This window comes from Microtus oregoni, unplaced genomic scaffold (assembly GCF_018167655.1).
Source record: "Microtus oregoni isolate MIOR12 unplaced genomic scaffold, Mior012 000127F_ref0000509, whole genome shotgun sequence".
Taxonomy (NCBI): Eukaryota; Metazoa; Chordata; class Mammalia; order Rodentia; family Cricetidae; genus Microtus; species Microtus oregoni.
This window is the reverse complement of record NW_024544770.1, coordinates 1,697,700-1,715,665: the sequence shown is the minus strand read 5'-3', so window position 1 is coordinate 1,715,665 and position 17,966 is coordinate 1,697,700. Positions and strand designations below refer to the sequence as shown.

Genomic DNA, 17,966 nt, shown 5'->3' with positions numbered 1-17,966 from the left:
AATAGTCCTACATTGTGCCAATATTTTGTAAGTAAGCCATTGGCAATAATTCTTAAACAATTCCCCAAGTCCATCATTTATCATTACATGGATGACATCTTGTTATCTGATTCAAATAAAGATACTTATGAAAGGATGTTTGAAGAAGTAAAGAAAGTCTTGCCTAGGTGGGGATTACAAATTGCCCCTGCAAAGATTCAAAGAGGAAATTCTATTAATTACCTAGGTTACAGAATAGGGTTAGAGAAAATTAAAACACAAAAGGCACAAATTAGGAGAGACCGGTTAAAGACTCTTAATGACTTCCAAAGATTGGTAGGAGACATTTTCAGTCTACGACCAGCTGTTGGGATAACACCTGATCTAATAATTCATTTAAACAAAACCTTAGATGGTGATAAAGATTTGAATAGTCCAAGAAAACTGACAGCTGAAGCAGAAAATGAACTGACAATGATTGAGGAAAAATTACAGGAGGCACATGTGGATAGGGTGAACCCAAATCTTAGCTGCATCCTAGTCATATTGCCTTCCAGAATTTCTCCTACAGGGATTCTAATGCAGAGGGAAGATATTATTTTAGTGTAGATATTTATACCTAATAAACCAAGTAAAAAATTAAAAACTTATGTGGAAAAAGTCTCTGAATTAATTATAAAAGGTAAGCTGAGACTTCATCAACTAGCAGGTAGAAACCCAGCAGAAATTATAGTGCCTTTTACTACTGAAGAAATAAAAAAGTTATGGGAAGACAATGAACCGTGGCAAAGAGCTTGTGCTAATTTTTTTGGAGAAATTAATAGCAACTATCCCAAAAGTGGTAGACTTAACCTCATAAAAAGAACTTCTTGGATTCTTCCTAGAATTGTACATGATGCTCCAATAACTGGAGCCTGTACGTTCTATACTGATGCAAATAAATCAGGGAAAGCAGGTTACAAGTCAGATGAATTGAGTAAGGTGGAACAAAGCCCTTATAATCCTGTCCAGAAGGCAGAATTATATGCCATTCTTATGGTGCTAAGGGATTTTAAAGAACCTCTTAATATAGTTACAGATTCACAATATACAGAAAGAGTTATCTTGCATATTGAAACCGCTGAATTTATACCAGATGACACAGAATTGACTTCATTGTTTATCCAGGTACAAGACATAATCAGGAACAGGCTTTGTCCGATGTACATAACACACATCCAGTCCCATATAGGTTTGCCTGGTCCTCTAGCCCAAGGCAACGCTGAGATTGATCAATTATTGATTGGAAGTGTGTTGCAGGCCTCAGAATTTCATAAGAAGCATCATGTCAATAGTAAAGGCCTAAAGAAAGAATTTTCCGTTACTTGGCAACAAGCTAAGGACATTATAAAGAGATGTCCTACTTGTTCTTTCTATAATCAAACACCGTTGCCTGCAGGGAGTAACCCAAAGGGTACTAAGAGAAATGAAATCTGGCAGATGGATTTGTTCCACTTTATGGAATTTGGTAAATTAAAATATGTACACCACACCATAGACACATATTCAGGTTTTCAATGGGCTACTGCCCTGAGCTCAGAAAAGGCTGATTCAGTAATCACACATTTATTGGAAGTTATGGCCATCATGGGTATACCTGCGCAAATAAAGACAGATAATGGTCCAGCATATGTATCTAAGAAAATGAAACGCTTTTTTGATTATTATAATATAAAACACATTACAGGTATACCAAATAATCCTACAGGTCAGGCAGTTATAGAAAGATCAAATCGTACTATAAAGGATATGCTGAACAAACAGAAAGGGACCGAAAATACCCCCAGAAATAGATTACATAATGCTTTATTAACCTTGAATTTTCTTAACGCTAATGAGAAAAGAATGACAGCAGCAGAAAGACATTGGATAATGGAAAAGTCTGCTGAATTAAATCAACCGATATATTTCAAAGATGTGCTGACCTCTCAATGGAAGCCAGGAGATGTGCTCCGTTGGGGAAGGGGTTTTGCTCTTGTTTCCACAGGAGAAGAAAAATTGTGGATACCATCAAAATTAATAAAGTTTCGATTTGAAGAGGAGAAACCTCTTGGAAAGGAGAAATGACAACTCATCCACAATGATGATATTCATACAGGTGGTAAGAAAAACATATAGAATGGGGGCAGGGTTCTGTTCTTATCTCCACAGGAAAACACTCATCTTTGAAAAATTCAAGGGACCCTGGATGTTTAGATACTGACAGATGGAAAAATACCTGCCCAATAGGAAATATCAAGAAACCTGAATGGGTTGTGTAAGTAATATTAAACAATATTTCTAAATTTATAAAGCTGGTTTTGAAGTTGGACTCTGGCTCAGTCCCTCTCCAATTCCAAGCCTGTTAGTAAGAGAAAAACCCAGAGTTTCTGGAGTTTCTGTCTCATGTCAAGAGCCATGATATGGGACAGAAAGAAATATGAATTTAGAAAACATCTTTGCTTTTCTTCATATCTATCATACTTTTCATTGAATATATCTATCATGCATTTCAGTGAATATATACATATATGTCTATATATGTCTATATGATTAATGTTTAAGTTTTTCACAATGAACAACGAGGTTTTCCTGAAGTGACATTTGAAGATTCCAGGAAGAAGATGGGGCCCCATAACAACAACTCCACCTGGTTGATATGACGTCATGATACTGATAGCGCTACTACAAGACCTGCTTTGGGTACCAGCTGCACAAGACGATCCCAACTTGGTTAGCTGAAATGGTGCACATCTTATACAACATTTTGGCCAGACCTGCACAAAATACTCAGAGACTATTGGCAATTTTAAAAGACATTGATTTGAAATTTAACCATCATTTTACTTTCACAGGATCCCCCAGAAAGAACATCGCCCCCATGACAGCTGGAAGTAATTCTAGAGGACAACATCCCCTCTCCCAGTAAAGTTGCCCTTAGGTTAGGGACATCATTTAGGGGTTGATTATAATTAGTATACGATTGAGGGTTGGGGGAGGAATTTTATAAGCTCTGGGATCATTTTGAAAAAAAAAGAGGGATGATGGGATAATAGATTTATAATTGTTAGTTACTGTTTTTAGACAAATATATTGGTATTGATTCTTGTATATTGATACAAAGTTAAATTATATTGACTATTGTATGCATGCATGTTTCTACCTCTGTTTAAAACATTTTTTATGTATTGACATATATTGTATTGATATATATATATTGTATATATTTACCATATTGCAGTGTATATTTCTACCTCTGATTAAGATACTTATATAATGTTTTTGTATTGATATGTATTTACCTACTGTAATGTATATTTGTACATTGTTTATATTTGGAGGTCATTGTCCTCATTTGTTTCACAGTCGTTTATTTTCTAAGTCTTTAAGCTAGATAGATATTGAGAATTATATAGATTAATAGTCATCTATGTTTGTCATTTATAATTAGACTAATCAGGTTCTTTAGATATATAGAGATTATACTCAGTATTGATAGATAATCTTCAACTTCTTCAAAGAGCTGTAGAAAATGGCCTTTAATCTAACTCAGAGTTTTGTGGTAGTGAGACACAATTGCTCCTGGCAACACCACTCTATTCCCGAGAGAATGTTGAGCACCAAAGACACTCCACCTGGAGCCTTTCTTTTTGGCAGAACTGGCCTTTGTGCAAAGAAATGCCCATGCCTCAACCACTGACAGAGATACAGAGCATGCATCAATGGATAAAACAGGACTGTCATATCCTGCCAAGACAGGGTATGATAGTTTTGAAAAGTTGCTTGCCTTTGAAAATGGTATGTCAGTTATGTTAGGCCTTAGCCAAAGTTGGTCGCTTCAACGCTGCTAACGTGACTTTGGGTGATTGCCCAGGTAGCTAGTTCTCTCTGTGATTTGTTGCATGTTTTGGAAGTTGTTTTACTGAACTTCCTAATTACCCAGGTAACATTATTTCCTTTCTCAGATCTTCAATGGGGTTGAAGACTATATAAATGTAGTTACTTTCTCTCATGACTTGGCCAAGTTATTTATTATACAAGACCAAAGCTAGTTAGAATAGGATATTTGTACTTATTGTATATAATTTCGTAGTAGGTTTAGAACTCTCTTATTTAAACAAAACGGGGAGGTGTTGTGGGAGGTCCTCCCACTCCTCCAGCCTATAGCCGCTGAGATACCAGCCCAATGGGGCGTGGTCTCTCTCCCTTTAAAAAAGTGGCCACTTCCCTCTCCTCTCTCTCTTCACTTTCTGCTCCCCTGGCGACTAGACTCCCTTCGTGGTTGTGTAGAGGGCTGTTGGAGGGTGATCTGTAAGTTTTTTCCCCTTTAAATAAATACCACCCTATTAGTCATAATTCCAAACTTGTGTGGCATTGTTTGTGACTTACGCCTTCGGTTGGTGACCTTTGCTCTTAGTACTTTGTAATATTTATCCCAGAAACATGAGTTTCTGAGACTGTGGGAATGTTAATCTGGGTATTCCATTGCTGCAACTGGTCACAACCCTATAAATTCACTGCAATACTAGCTACATATGGACTCAGCCTTCCTCTTGATCCTTCTAGCCCTATTCATTCAACCCATCTTCTGTTTTTTTTTTTTTATTTGAGATAGAGTTCCAAGTTCTAGGAATTGAACATCCGCTTCTGAAAGAGGCCAATCTGGATGCCAAGATTCTGGAGTAATTCTACTTTCACATGCACCTATGTTTAGTAATTCCTTAATGACAATGTTATTTATATGCACTCTTAGCTTTGGTCCTAGATCATTTTATTTATTTATTTATTTATTTATTTATTTATTTATTTATTTATTTATTTAAGATTTCTGCCTCCTCCCTGCCACTGCCTCCCATTTCCCTCCCCCACCCGCAATCAAGTCCCCCTCCCTTGTCAGCCCGAAGAGCACTCAAGATTCCCTGCCCTGTGGGAAGTCCAAGGACCACCCACCTCCATCCAGGTCTGAAAAAGCATGGGATAAAACCAGACTCGCTGAACATAGGGGACAATGAGGACTACTAAGAACTCAAGAACAATGGCAATGGGTTTTGATCCTACTGCACATACTGGCTTTGTGGGAGCCTCGGCAGTTTGGAGGTCCTAGATCATTTATAGAAGTCTGCCAAAATATAAGTTTACTATTTCCTACTGATGTTTTTGACTCATCCTCCATGTTAAAGATGCTTTCTTTTTTCCATTGTATAATTTTGTCAAAAATCAGGTGCTCATGTGTGTGTGGATTAAAATTCAGGTCTTCCATATGATTACATTTTTCAATGTCTCTGTTTTTATGCCAGAACCAAGCTGTTTTCAATACAGTAGCTAGGTAATAGATGGTATTGTCAGAGATGGTAATGCCTCTGTAAGTTCCTTTATTGTATAGGATTGCTTTGGCTATCCTGGGTTTTTTGCTTTTCCATGTGAAGTTGATTATTGTTCTTTCAAGATCTTTGAAGAATTTTGTTGGGATTTTGATGGGGATTGCATTGAATCTATAAATTGCCTTTGGTAGGATGGCCATTTTTCCAATGTTGATCCTTGCTATCCAAGAGCATGGGCGATTGCTCCATTTTCTGGTAACTTCTTCAGTTTCTTTCTTCAAAGACTTAAAATTGTTGTCAAATAGGTCTTTCACTTCCTTGGTTAGTGTTACCCCAAGATATTTTATGTTATCTGTCGTTATTGTGAAAGGTGATGTTTCTCTGATTTCCCTCTCCGCTTCTTTATTTTTTGTGTATAGGAGGGCTTCTGTTTTTTCTTGTTGTTGTTGATATTGCATCCTACAACTGAAGGTATTTATCAGCTATAGGAGTTCTCTGGTAGAGTTTTGGGGGTCACTTATGTACACTATCATTTTTTTTATTGCGAAAAGAAGAAAAAAAACATAAACAAAAAACAAGTTTCCACCTCCTCCCAGCCTCCCATTTCTCTTCCCCTCCTCCCACCCTTCTCCCTCTCCTCCCACCCTTCTCCCTCTCCTCCCACCCTTCTCCCCCTCCTCCCACCCTTCTCCCCCTCCCCCCACTCCTCTCCCCCTCCCTCTCCAGTCCACAGAGCAGTCCGGGTTCCCTGCCCTGTGTTAAGTCCTAGGTCCTCCCCCCTCCGTCCATATCTAGGAAGGTGAACATCCAAACTGGCTAGGCTCCCACAAAGCCAGCACATTAAGTAGGATCAAAACCCCCTGTCATTGTCCTTGGTGTCTCATCAGCCCTCATTGTTCGCCATGTTCAGAGTGTCCGGTTTTATCCCATGCTTTTTCGGTCACAGTCCAGCTGGCCTTGGAGAGCTCCCCGTAGATCAGCTCCACTGTCTCAGTGGGTGGATGCACGCCTCGTGGTCCCGAATTCTTTGCTCATGTTCTCCCTCCTTCTGCTCCTCCTTGGGACCTTGGGAGCTCAGTCCAGTGCTCCTGTGTGGGTCTCTGTCTCTATCTCTATCCCTCACCAGATGAAGATTCTATGATGATATGCAAGATATTCATCAGTATTGCTCTAGGATAGGGTCATTTCAGGTTCCCAATCCTCAGCTGCCCAAGGAACTAACTGGGAACCTCATCTTGGGCACTAGGGAGCCCCTCTAGGGTCAAGTCTCTTGCCCACCCTAAATGGCTCCCTTAACTAAGAATTGTGGTTCCGTGCTCCCCTATCCACCTTTCCTTTATCCCAATTCTCCTGTTTCCCCAGGTCCCCCCTCCTTCCCTTCTACCTTTTCTCTCCCCATCTCCCCTTACCCCCATCCCACCCCACCCCCAAGATCCCATTCTCTCCCCGGAAATTTGGTCTACTTCCCTTAGCCAAGAGGATAACTATATGTTTTACCTTGGGTTCACCTTCTTACTTAGCTTCTTTAGGTTCACCTATTGTAGACTCCGTGGTCCTTATTTATGGCTAGAAACCAACTATGAGTGAGTACATCCCATATTCATCTTTTTGGGTCTGGGACACCTCACTCAGGATAGTGTTTTCTATTTCCATCCATTTGCATGCAAAATTCGAGAAGTCATTGTTTTTTACCACAGCGTAGTACTCTAGCGTGTATATATTATATCCTTTCTTCATCCATTCTTCCATTGAAGGACATCTAGCTTGTTTCCAGGTTCTGGCTATTACAAATAACACTGCTATGAACATAGTTGAAGAAATGCTTTTGTCATTTGATAGAGCATCTCTTGGGTATATTCCCAGGAGTGGTATTGCTGGGTCCAGGGGTAAGTTGATCCCGAATTTCCTGAGAAACCGAAACACTGACTTCCACAGTGGTTGCCCAAGATTGCATTCCCACCAGCAATGGATGAGGGTACCCGTTCCTCCACATCCTCTCCAGCAAAGGTTATCCTTGGTGTTTTTGACTTTAGCCATTCTGACAGGTGTAAGATGATATCTCAAAGTTGTTTTGATTTGCATTTCCCTGATTGCTAAGGAAGTTGAGCACGACCTTAAGTGTCTTTTGGCCATTTGAACTTCTTCTGTTGAGAATTCTCTGTTCAGTTCAGTGCCCCATTTTTTAATTGGGTTAATTAGCATTTTAAAGTCTAGTTTCTTGAGTTCTCTATATATTTTGGAGATCAGACCTTTGTCTGTTGCGGGGTTGGTGAAGATCTTCTCCCAGTCAGTAGGTTGCCTTTGTGTCTTAGTGACCATGTCCTTTGCTTTACAGAAGCTTCTCAGTTTAAGTAGGTCCCATTTATTCAATGTTGCCCTTAATGTCTGTGCTTCTGGGGTTATACATAGGAAGCGATCTCCTGTGCCCATCTGTTGTAGGGTGTTTCCCACTTTCTCTTCTATCAGGTTCAGTGTGTTCGGGCTGATATTGAGGTCTTTAATCCATTTGGACTTGAGTTTTGTGCACGGTGAGAGATATGGGTCTATTTTCATTCTTCTACAGGTTGACATCCAGTTGTGCCAGCACCATTTGTTGAAGATGCTTTCTTTCTTCCTTTGTATACTTTTAGCTCCTTTATCGAAAATGAGGTGTTCATAGGTTTGTGGGATAAAATCCGGGTCTTCTATATGATTCCATTGGTCGACTTCTCTGTTTTTATGCCAGTACCACACTGTTTTCATTACTGTAGCTCTGTAATAGAGTTTGAAGTCAGGGATGGTAATGCCTCCAGAAGATCCTTTATTGTATAGGATTGTTTTGGCTATCCTGGGTTTTTTGTTTTTCCATATAAAGTTGATTATTGTCTTCTCCAGATCTGTGAAGAATTTTGATGGGATCTTGATGGGGATTGCATTGAATCTATAAATTGCCTTTGGTAGAATTGCCATTTTTACTATGTTGATCCTCCCAATCCAAGAGCAAGGGAGGTCCATCCATTTTTTGGTATCCTCTTCAATTTCTTTCTTCAATGCCTTAAAGTTCTTGTCAAATAGATCTTTCACTTCCTTGGTTAGATTTACCCCATGATATTTTATGCTGTTTGTGGCTATCGTGAATGGTGATGCTTCTCTGATTTCCCTCTCTGCTTCCATATCCTTTGTGTATAAGAGGGCGACTGATTTTTTGGAGTTGATCTTGTATCCTGCCACATTACTAAAGCTGTTTATCAGCTGTATAATTTCTTTGGTGGAGTTTTGGGGGTCGCTTATGTACACTATCATATCATCTGCAAATAACGAAAGTTTAACTTCTTCCTTTCCAATTCAAATCCCCTTGATCCCATTATGTTGTCTTGTTGCTATTGCTAGAACTTCAAGCACTATATTGAAGAGGTATGGTGAGAGTGGACAGCCTTGCCGTGTTCCTGAGTTAAGTGGGATGGCTTTGAGTTTCTCTCCGTTTAATTTGCTGTTAGCTGTCGGCTTGCTGTATATAGCTTTTATTATATTTAGGTATGACCCTTGTATCCCTAATCTCTCCAAGACTTTTAACATAAATGGATGTTGAATTTTATCAAATGCTTTTTCAGCATCTAATGAAATGATCATATGGTTTTTTTCTTTCAGTTTATTTATATGCTGGATTACATTGATAGATTTTCGTATGTTGAACCAGCCCTGCATCTCAGGAATGAAGCCTACTTGATCATAATGGATAATTTTTCGGATGTGTTCTTGGATTCGATTTGCCAGTATTTTGTTGAGGATTTTTGCGGCGATATTCATGAGTGAGATTGGCCTATAGTTCTCTTTCCTGGTTGAGTCTTTGAGTGGTTTTGGTATCAGAGTAATTGTGGCTTCATAAAAGGAATTTGGTAATGACCCTTCTGTTTCTATATTGTGGAATACATTAAGGAGTATAGGTATTAGGTCTTCTTGGAAGTTCTGGTAGAATTCTGCATTGAAACCATCTGGTCCTGGGCTTTTTTTGGTAGGGAGGTTTTTGATAACAGCTTCTAATTCTTCGCGACTTACAGGTCTGTTTAGATTGTTCACCTGGTCCTGGTTTAGTTTTGGTAAATGGTATTTATCTAAAAAAGCGTCCATTTCTTTTACATTTTCTAGTTTTGTGGCATACAGGCTTTTGTAGTAAGATCTAATGACTCTCTGAATTTCCTCTGTGTCTGTGGTTATGTCCCCCTTTTCATTTCTGATCTTATTAATTTGCGTGTTTTCTCTCTGTCGTTTGATTAGTTTAGATAGGGGTTTATCAATCTTGTTGATTTTCTCCAGGAACCAGCTTTTTGTTTCATTGATTCTTTGGATTGTTTTCTGTTTCTATTTTGTTGATTTCAGCCCTCAATTTGATTATTTCCAGTCTTCTACTCCTCCTAGGTGAGTCTGCTTCTTTTTTTTCTAGAGCTTTCAAGTGGGCTGTTAAGTCTCCAATATGTGCTTTCTCTGTTTTCTTCAGGTGGGCACTTAGTGCTATGAACTTTCCACTTAGGACTGCTTTCATAGTGTCCCATAAGTTCGAGTATGTTGTTTCTTTATTTTCATTGAATTCAAGGAAGACTTTAATTTCTTTCTTTATTTCTTCCTTAATCCAGGTATGGTTCAGTAGTTGACTGTTCAGTTTCCATGAGTTTGTGGGCTTTCTGGGGGTAGCATTGTTGTTGAATTCTAACTTTAATCCATGGTGATCTGATAAGACACAGGTGGTTACTAATAGTTTTTTGTAACTGTGTAAGTTAGCTTTGTTACCAAGTATGTGGTCAATTTTCGAGAAGGTTCCATGAGCTGCAGAGAAGAAGGTATATTCTTTCCTCTTCGGGTGGAATAATCTATAGATGTCTGTTTAGTCCATTTGCTTCATTACCTCCCTTAATTCTCTAATTTCTCTGTTAGGTTTCTGTTTGATTGACCTGTCCATTGGTGAGAGAGGAGTGTTGAAGTCTCCTACTATTAGTGTGTGTGGTTTGATGGCTGCCTTGAGTTTTAGCAATGTTTCTTTTACGTACGTGGGTGCTTTTATATTAGGGGCATAGATATTCAGGATTGAGACTTCTTCCTGATGAATTGTTCCTCTTATAAGTATAAAATGTCCCTCTCCATCTCTTCTGATTGATTTAAGTTTGAAGTCAACTTTGTTAGAAATTAGTATGGCCACACCTGCTTGTTTCTTAGGTCCGTTTGCTTGATAAGCCTTTTCCCAGCCCTTTACTCTGAGTAGGTGCCTGTCTTTGTGGTTGAGGTGTGTTTCTTGTAGACAGCAGAATGTTGGATCCTGTTTTCTTATCCAATCTCTTAGCCTGTGCCTTTTTATAGGTGAGTTGAGCCCATTGATATTAAGTGATATTAATTACCAGTGGTTGTTAACTCTGGTCACTTTTTTAGTAGTAGGGTTTGTGTGTTTTCCTTCTTTGATTTGCGCTGGTGAAGGGTCTCTAGATGTCTGAGTTATTGTGGTCATTGTTGGACTCCTTGGTTAGTGATTTTCCTTCTATGATTTTCTGTAAGGCTGGATTTGTGGCTACGTATTGTTTAAATTTGTTTTTATCCTGGAAAATTTTGTTTTCTCCATTTATAGTGAATGAAAGTTTGGCTGGATATAGTAGTCTGGGCTTGCATCCGTGGTCTCTTCGTTTTTGGAGAACATCTATCCAGGACCTTCTGGCTTTCATGGTTTCCATAGAGAAGTCAGGTGTAAGTCTGATAGGTTTACCTTTATAAGTAACTTGGCCTTTTTCCTTTGCGGCTCTTAATATTCTTTCTTTATTCTGTATATTTTGTGTTTTGATTATTATATGGCGAGGGGATGTTTTCTTTTGATCCAGCCTATTTGGTGTTCTGTATGCTTCTTGAACCTTCATAGGTACATCTGCCTTCAGGTTGGGAAAGTTTTCTTCTATAATTTTATTAAGTATATTTTCTGTACCGTTGAGCTGCACTTCTTCTTCTTCTACTCCAATTATTCTTAGGTTTGGTCTTTTTATTGTGTCCCATATTTCCTGAATGTTTTGTGATGAGAGTTTGTTGGACTTGCTGTTTTCTTTGATCAGAGTGTTTATTTTCTCTATTTTATCCTCAGAATCTGAGATTTTTTCTTCTATCTCTTGTATTCTGCTGGTTATACCTGATTCTGTAGTCTCTATTCATTTACCTAGGTTTTCCATGTCCAGCCGGCCCTCTGTTTGTGTTTTCTTCTTTGCCTCCATTTCAGTTTTCAAGTCATGAACTGTTTCCTTTATCTGCTTGATTGTTTCTCCTTGGTTTCCTAGGGTATCATTCACTGATTTACTCAATTCCTCGAACTTTCTATTATACTTCTCATCCATTTCTATAAGGGCGTTTTTTATATGCTGTTTAAGGGTGTCAATCTCTTTCATGAAGTCAGTTTCTTCTACTTCTTCTTGATTAAGGTGTTCGTGTCCTCCTGTTGTGGGGTCACTGGATTCTGGTGGTTTCGTGTTGTTTTTCAGATTGTTGGGAGAATTCCTGCATTGGCGTCTGCCCATCTCTTCCTCCCAATACTCCCCTTTGGATCTTCTTTTACAGGATCAGGTCTTCTTGCCCACTGATGTACCTTCCCAGTGATGTCACTCCCCAGAGATGTTTCTCCACAATGATGTTTCACTCGGTGCCCAGATCGAAACTCCGCACTGCTTGGTTAGCTCGCGAGCAAAGGGCCCACCCCGCTCGCTGCGGGCAGGCTATGGGAACAAAGGAGCTACCGGCCACCCCTTTGTCCTCCCGGTTCGGATTCGGTCCCAGCGCCCTAGCAGGCTGGGCAGGGAGGCGCTATGCCCCAAAGGAGGGAGGGAGGGAGGGAGACAGGGGGTGTGGGGATCTGGATGTAAGCTGAATGGGATAGGAAGAGAGAGGCAGTTTGGGCAGTATAGCCCCTGTAGGATGGCCAGGAAGTGTGGGCGGGCTGAGGTATGTTCCCAGCTGCCGCAGCACTCACTCACCACAATGATGTTTCACTCGGTGCCCAGATTGAAACTCCTGTACACTATCATATCATCTGCAAATAACCAAAGTTTGACTTCTTCCTTTCCAACTTGAATCCCCTTGATCTCCTTATGTTGTCTTACTGCTATTGCTAAAACTTCAAGAAGTATATTGAAGAGATATGGAGAGAGTGGACAGCCTGTCTTGTTCCTGATTCCTCAATATTTTCAAATTATTTGGCACAGAATGATAATTATCACATGTACTCACTCGTAGGTGGTTTTTAAACATAAAGCAAAGAAAGCCAGTCTAGCCGACCACAATCCCAGAGAAGTTAGACAACAGTGTGGACACTAAGAGAGACTTACATAGATCTAATCTACATGAGAAGTATAAAGTAGAAAAAGACAAAATCCCCTGAGTAAATTGGGAGTATGGGACCTTGGGGAAGGATTGAAGGGGGAGGGAAAAGGCAGGGAGGGGAGCAGAGAAAATGTAGTGATCAATAAATATCAAAAAAAACGTATACAAATTATTTTACCAGTGCCTTTTGTGAAGTTTGAATCTCATGTCCAGTGTTTTGTTCTAAATGCTCTTATTGATGAATCCAAGTTATGAAATTTGTCCAGTAAAGATAACATCTCATCCTTGGATGTAATTGTGATGGTGTACGTATTTCCCTCCTGGAGAGACACCTTATCCATTAACCTATCATAACTTTTCAACAGATTCCTGTTGGTAAGTTCAACATCATGACTTCTTTCAGATATTATCTCAGCACCCTTCAACATTGACTGGATTTTGTCTGTTAAATTAATGTTATCTTTTTCGATAGTATAAATTTTTCAACTAGCCGTTTATTATTAGTATGTAAAGACTCTACCATTTCTAAAAGTGTCACATTCTTGGCTCTGTTATGAAACTATATTCTTAGTGATATAATACGAAAAACAAAACTATTTCCCAAAATCAAATAAATGGATGTATCACGAAAATCACATAAGCCTTGCAGAATAGCATAAGTAAAATTTGGTTAGAAAATTCATAAATAGTAATATTGTTAGTCATCATTTAATTCTCAAATCTTAATCTGCCTTAGGTAATTATGGTGAATTGGAATACGTGTAATAATCTGTATTGACCAGAAGGTGTCATGGTTGTAGCCATCTAGTAGAGGGACATCATTTCTTTGATACTGATAAATATGCTTTGTTTAACAAATTAATAGCAGTTATTAAGGACAATTAAAGTGATTCTGAGAGTTAGTGGTCAGAATAAGAAGGAAGCCCAAAGCTTTCATTCAGTTGTGAGTCATGAACTATGTACTACTGGCAGAAGAAACACCACAGGGATCACTGGCTATAAAAGGAATGGCATGTGAGTCGTGAGCCATGGGTAGGGAAAGTCAGGTAACTAAGCAGCGGCAGACAGGCTGGTGAACAAGGAGTGCCACAGGAGTGGGGCTGTCCCAATAAGTGTAGACTTGTTCCCATATTGGGGGCACCAGAGAGAGTAAATAAAGGAATCCCACACTAGTTATGAATAGGGTGTATTAAGGTGTTTGTTTACTAAAAGGGAACTCATGGATAACTGCAATGAAATATCCAGGTGTGGTACATGGGAAGAAGAGGGTGAGTGGGTGGGACTGTGGCCTTTTTGTACACAAAGTCTTGCCTCAACCTGGTCCAGCCTTTCAAAGGCCTTTGGCTGAAGGAGGTTACTCATCAAATTTTTATTGAATTTATGATCCACTGCATGAGAAGACACCACTGAAGTGGAAAGGAATCTGGAATTAGATAGGTCATATTAAATCTCCTATTATTATTATTCAGAAAAGGAATACTGAAATAAAATGACTTCTAAAGAACTATTCCCATAGATTTATGTCCCACTATACCCCACACATATCATAGAAACTTCTGTACTAGATGGTAATTAACACAGAGGCCCACAACTGGACAATCTGCAGAATATGAGACATATTGAAATACTCAGTCCTCAATGGAATGTCCTCATCAGATTTCCCCCTTCAAGGCTTAGGGATCTGTACAGTAGAAGAGAGGGAAAGATTGTAGGAGTCAGAGTTAGTGGATGACTCTTAGGAAACAGTGTCCTGGAGACACAAGACAGATACCACATGAGAACTGAAGGAGACTTTGAAAGGACAAACAAGACCCATACTCATTCAAACCAGACCATATGCCAGTATTATTAACTATGTAGTAGACACAAAAAATCTCCACTAACCAAGAAGATATTTGCAATTGATACGTGCTGGAAAAAGAAAATCAGTTTTGTTCAAAGGAATATAACTGGGAAAACTCAATACATTCCAGCATAGGCCTCATAACTAGCAGTAGCTGGCCAATGCAAACCTTATGCCATGTGTTCATTTTGTATTTTTGTCTTTCCAGTATTAAGATTTTTTTCAGAGAGATAGAGAAAGCAAAGACTGAACAAGTGGGCAGGTAGAGATGTGGGAAACAAAGGGATTAGAAAACGTTGTGGAAGGGAGAAATCATGATAAATTTATATTTTATGATAATTTTTTCAAATTAATTCTAGATTAATTTGTACCTTTAATAGATCAACTATATCCCTAAGGGTTTATACATATGAGAGGGACATTAACCACCCTGGCCCTTTAAGACTATATGTCTTGACTCTGGTTCTTTGCTCATAATGTGACATTCATCTCTGGTAGCTACGGAAACAAGAATTTTTAAAGTCACTCTCATACTGGGCAGTCACTAGCATTTGGCCTTCATAGAAGGGAAGAGAGGCAAGTATTTTATGTTTTCTACATGGTTTCTGTTAAAAGCTTTCAATTTCAGGAGACATAGAAGGTCAAAGAAGTCAATGACCTAAGATTCAACTCTTTGTTGCTATCATTTCTATGTCAGTAAATCCTACTGAATATAAGTACTGGGAATCCCTGTGTAGCTGTGAAGGCTCTGTAGCCTGTATTGACCTTTATACATTTGTAGTTTCCTGAAACTGAGTATGTGAATTAGACTTTCTGTGGTTTTTTCTGTTTATTTAATGGGGTAATGATTGCGTGAATCTCATTGGAGGGTCAGGACTATCAGATGGGCTAATATCCCTGAAGGGTGTATAAATGAGGCTTCAACTAAGCAAAGCAGAGGAAGGGGTTGGTTTGTGTGAACCAGGGGTTGATGGTGAGACACCATTCTGAGCTGAAATATCTGCCTAACAGAACTTCTTTTACTGAAGGTGATTCAACTCTTGTGCGACTCCCTGTCCAACATTTCCTGCTATTTTGAAGATATTTATGATCGCGACATTCCTCAAATGGATCTCTTCCTCCTGGATAAACAAAGGTAAAAGCTTAAGATGAGCTTCATGGAGGGTTTCAAATTGGATCTTTATGAAGCTTAAGCACCTCCTCCATGGGTTTCAGACATGGGCAAAACTAAATCTTGCCATGCTAGCTCATTTGTCTTGCACAACAGAATTTTCCACCCTGATTCTGGTTGTGCTTCAAAACTCACTGATTCTGACGTCAAAAGGCTCAGATCTGCCTTAACAAGGAAGAGGGCATGGGTAGGGTGTTACTCAATTCATACTAGATTTTAAAGTCACCTTGCTGATGTGACTTCCCAATTTAGTAGAGCTACTGCCTTTACCCCGTTAGGAAGTACATTCCACAGAGAATGTGGAGTAATGGGGAGCGGGTAAGGAAATTTTCCTGGCAAAGTGATACAGTTTGTAGGCCACTCAAACCTTCTGCATTGTAGGTGGCAATGTTATCATGTACATGCCTGAACTTGCTTTCTGCTCATGAACACAGTGACATCCTTCAGGGCATAGTTATTCATGAACATTAAGCCTGCATCCAAAGATATGAACCAAGAAGTGATCTAAATATATTGGTGCATACAGTAAATGTAGAGTATTAATTTGGTGCTGGAGAAGATAGTTGCTCACATAAGACAGTTGGGATACTTCATATTCAGCAATGAAATGAAGATCATTTTCTAATGTGTATGTTTGAGTAATTTATAAGAAATGATTGAAATATACATGAGGGCTCATGTTTCACATACAGATTTTAATTTTGGTCACATAATAAGAATTTAGGTTTTCAAATATGTTTTCCCATGACACGTACACTAGCATACACATTTACAAATATAGCAGACAATATAGGTGAATTAAATTTGTATAAGTTCACTACCATAATTTATAGATATTTGTGCTTTCTTCTGCCTATACCTCTCATTTAAGCTATTTTTTCTTTTTTATGTATTGTAAAGACTGATTAATTAAACATCAATGTGTTGTAAACATTGTAATCTTTATTCACTATTAATTCCGAGCATTAAATGTTTAGTTAAAAATCTGCACATTTCAGCATTTGATAGATACAGTGAAATTGCTAATCAAAACCTCTTATAGAGGGAACTTTGGCCATAAGTATATTATTTAAATACAACTTTATGTGACAGCAAGGACAAGGTATGAGAACTTATTACTCTGTAAACCATGTCTCATTTTGTTTTCCACTGTCCTTTGTGTTCCTGACTTGACCATATACTTGTTGAATTTCATCTTCAGATTTGCCAATGCGAAGGAGTGCTTCTTCAAGTTGAGTGGCCTCCTTTGCAGCCTATCAGCTTTGGTGTTTGAAACAATCATTGCAAGAAGCCAATCCTGGCGCCTGTGGGAATTCGATGACAAGATTGTACAATTTGTGTCCCTAGGATTGTGGGAAGCTTATTACCCTCAAGAGTTTAACGTCTCAGGGACTGTAACCAAGATTCTGGTGCACACCCCTATCAATTCCACATGGACCATTTCACCCGAATTTCAGTACGCACAAACCCTGATAATGTGGACTGTTTTGATGAAGCCTGTAGTTCTGATTTTCGGGTCAATTGCCAATAAGATTGGCTGTATGAAAGACCCATTTATTGAGATGCAGATATATTGCTACAAGGTTGCTGCCTTTGTTTTGTATGTTAGCAGCATCTTCACATTTGTTTCTGTGAGCTGGAACCACTTTGTAGATCATTATGGCCAAACCACTCTTGACTTTCCACCTGACTTTCCAGTTAAAAAAGAAGCCTTAATAAGCAAACACTATACTGCTGTGTTCCCAGTAGGGGTACTGATGACCACCATTTCACTCATTGGTGTGATATTCTTTCTATCTGAGATGAATTCTTTGAAACTACAGAATCAAGTGAAGGCCAAGTGTGCTTCTATTGTGGCTGATCAGGAAATCTGAAGTGAGGACTCCTACATTTACAACATCTGTCAGAAGGTTCCTAGAAAGAGTTTCCTATTGACATACAAAACTCCTGTAGTTCCCAACTTGTTCTAAATAAAGCATCAAATGGATTCTCTTGGTCTGTCTAAATGACTTCTTCCTCTGTCTAACTTGTTTCTTTCTTTGGATATTTTCATATCCCAATCTCTGAAGGCCATGATCATGCGTTCAGATATTTCTGACAAGCAGTAGCAAGCAAAAGTAATGGTGAAATGCATGTTGCAAAAACATTTATCACAAGATAAATATCAAGTGAAAGAAGGTTGTAAGGAAACTGACACATAAACAGAAAAGTAAACACCATTTTATCTGGAGACCCTCTGAATCTCGGGTCTCCTGAAGGCAGAGCTGGACTTCATAGTGTTGGCTCTGCAGACAGTGTGTGCCTTTGTCATGGAGTA

At 39.0% G+C, this 17,966-nt stretch overlaps 1 protein-coding gene across 1 annotated transcript; it reads left to right on the top strand.

Annotated features, from left to right (window-relative positions):
* Window positions 1–15,584: 15,584 nt before the first annotated feature.
* Window positions 15,585–17,523, top strand: LOC121444474. The gene is made up of 2 exons (XM_041646282.1): window positions 15,585–15,613; window positions 16,851–17,523. Exons 1-2 carry the CDS (start codon window positions 15,585–15,587, stop codon window positions 17,521–17,523), a joined length of 702 nt encoding a protein of 233 aa, XP_041502216.1.
* Window positions 17,524–17,966: the final 443 nt, after the last annotated feature.

Excerpts from the sequence above, each read along its gene's own strand:
- LOC121444474 (XM_041646282.1), top strand. The coding sequence starts at position 15,585 with ATGGATCTCTTCCTCCTGGATAAACAAAG. Across the intron at positions 15,614-16,850 it reads TTCCTCCTGGATAAACAAAG|ATTTGCCAATGCGAAGGAGT; the intron begins GTAAAAGCTTAA and ends TTTCATCTTCAG.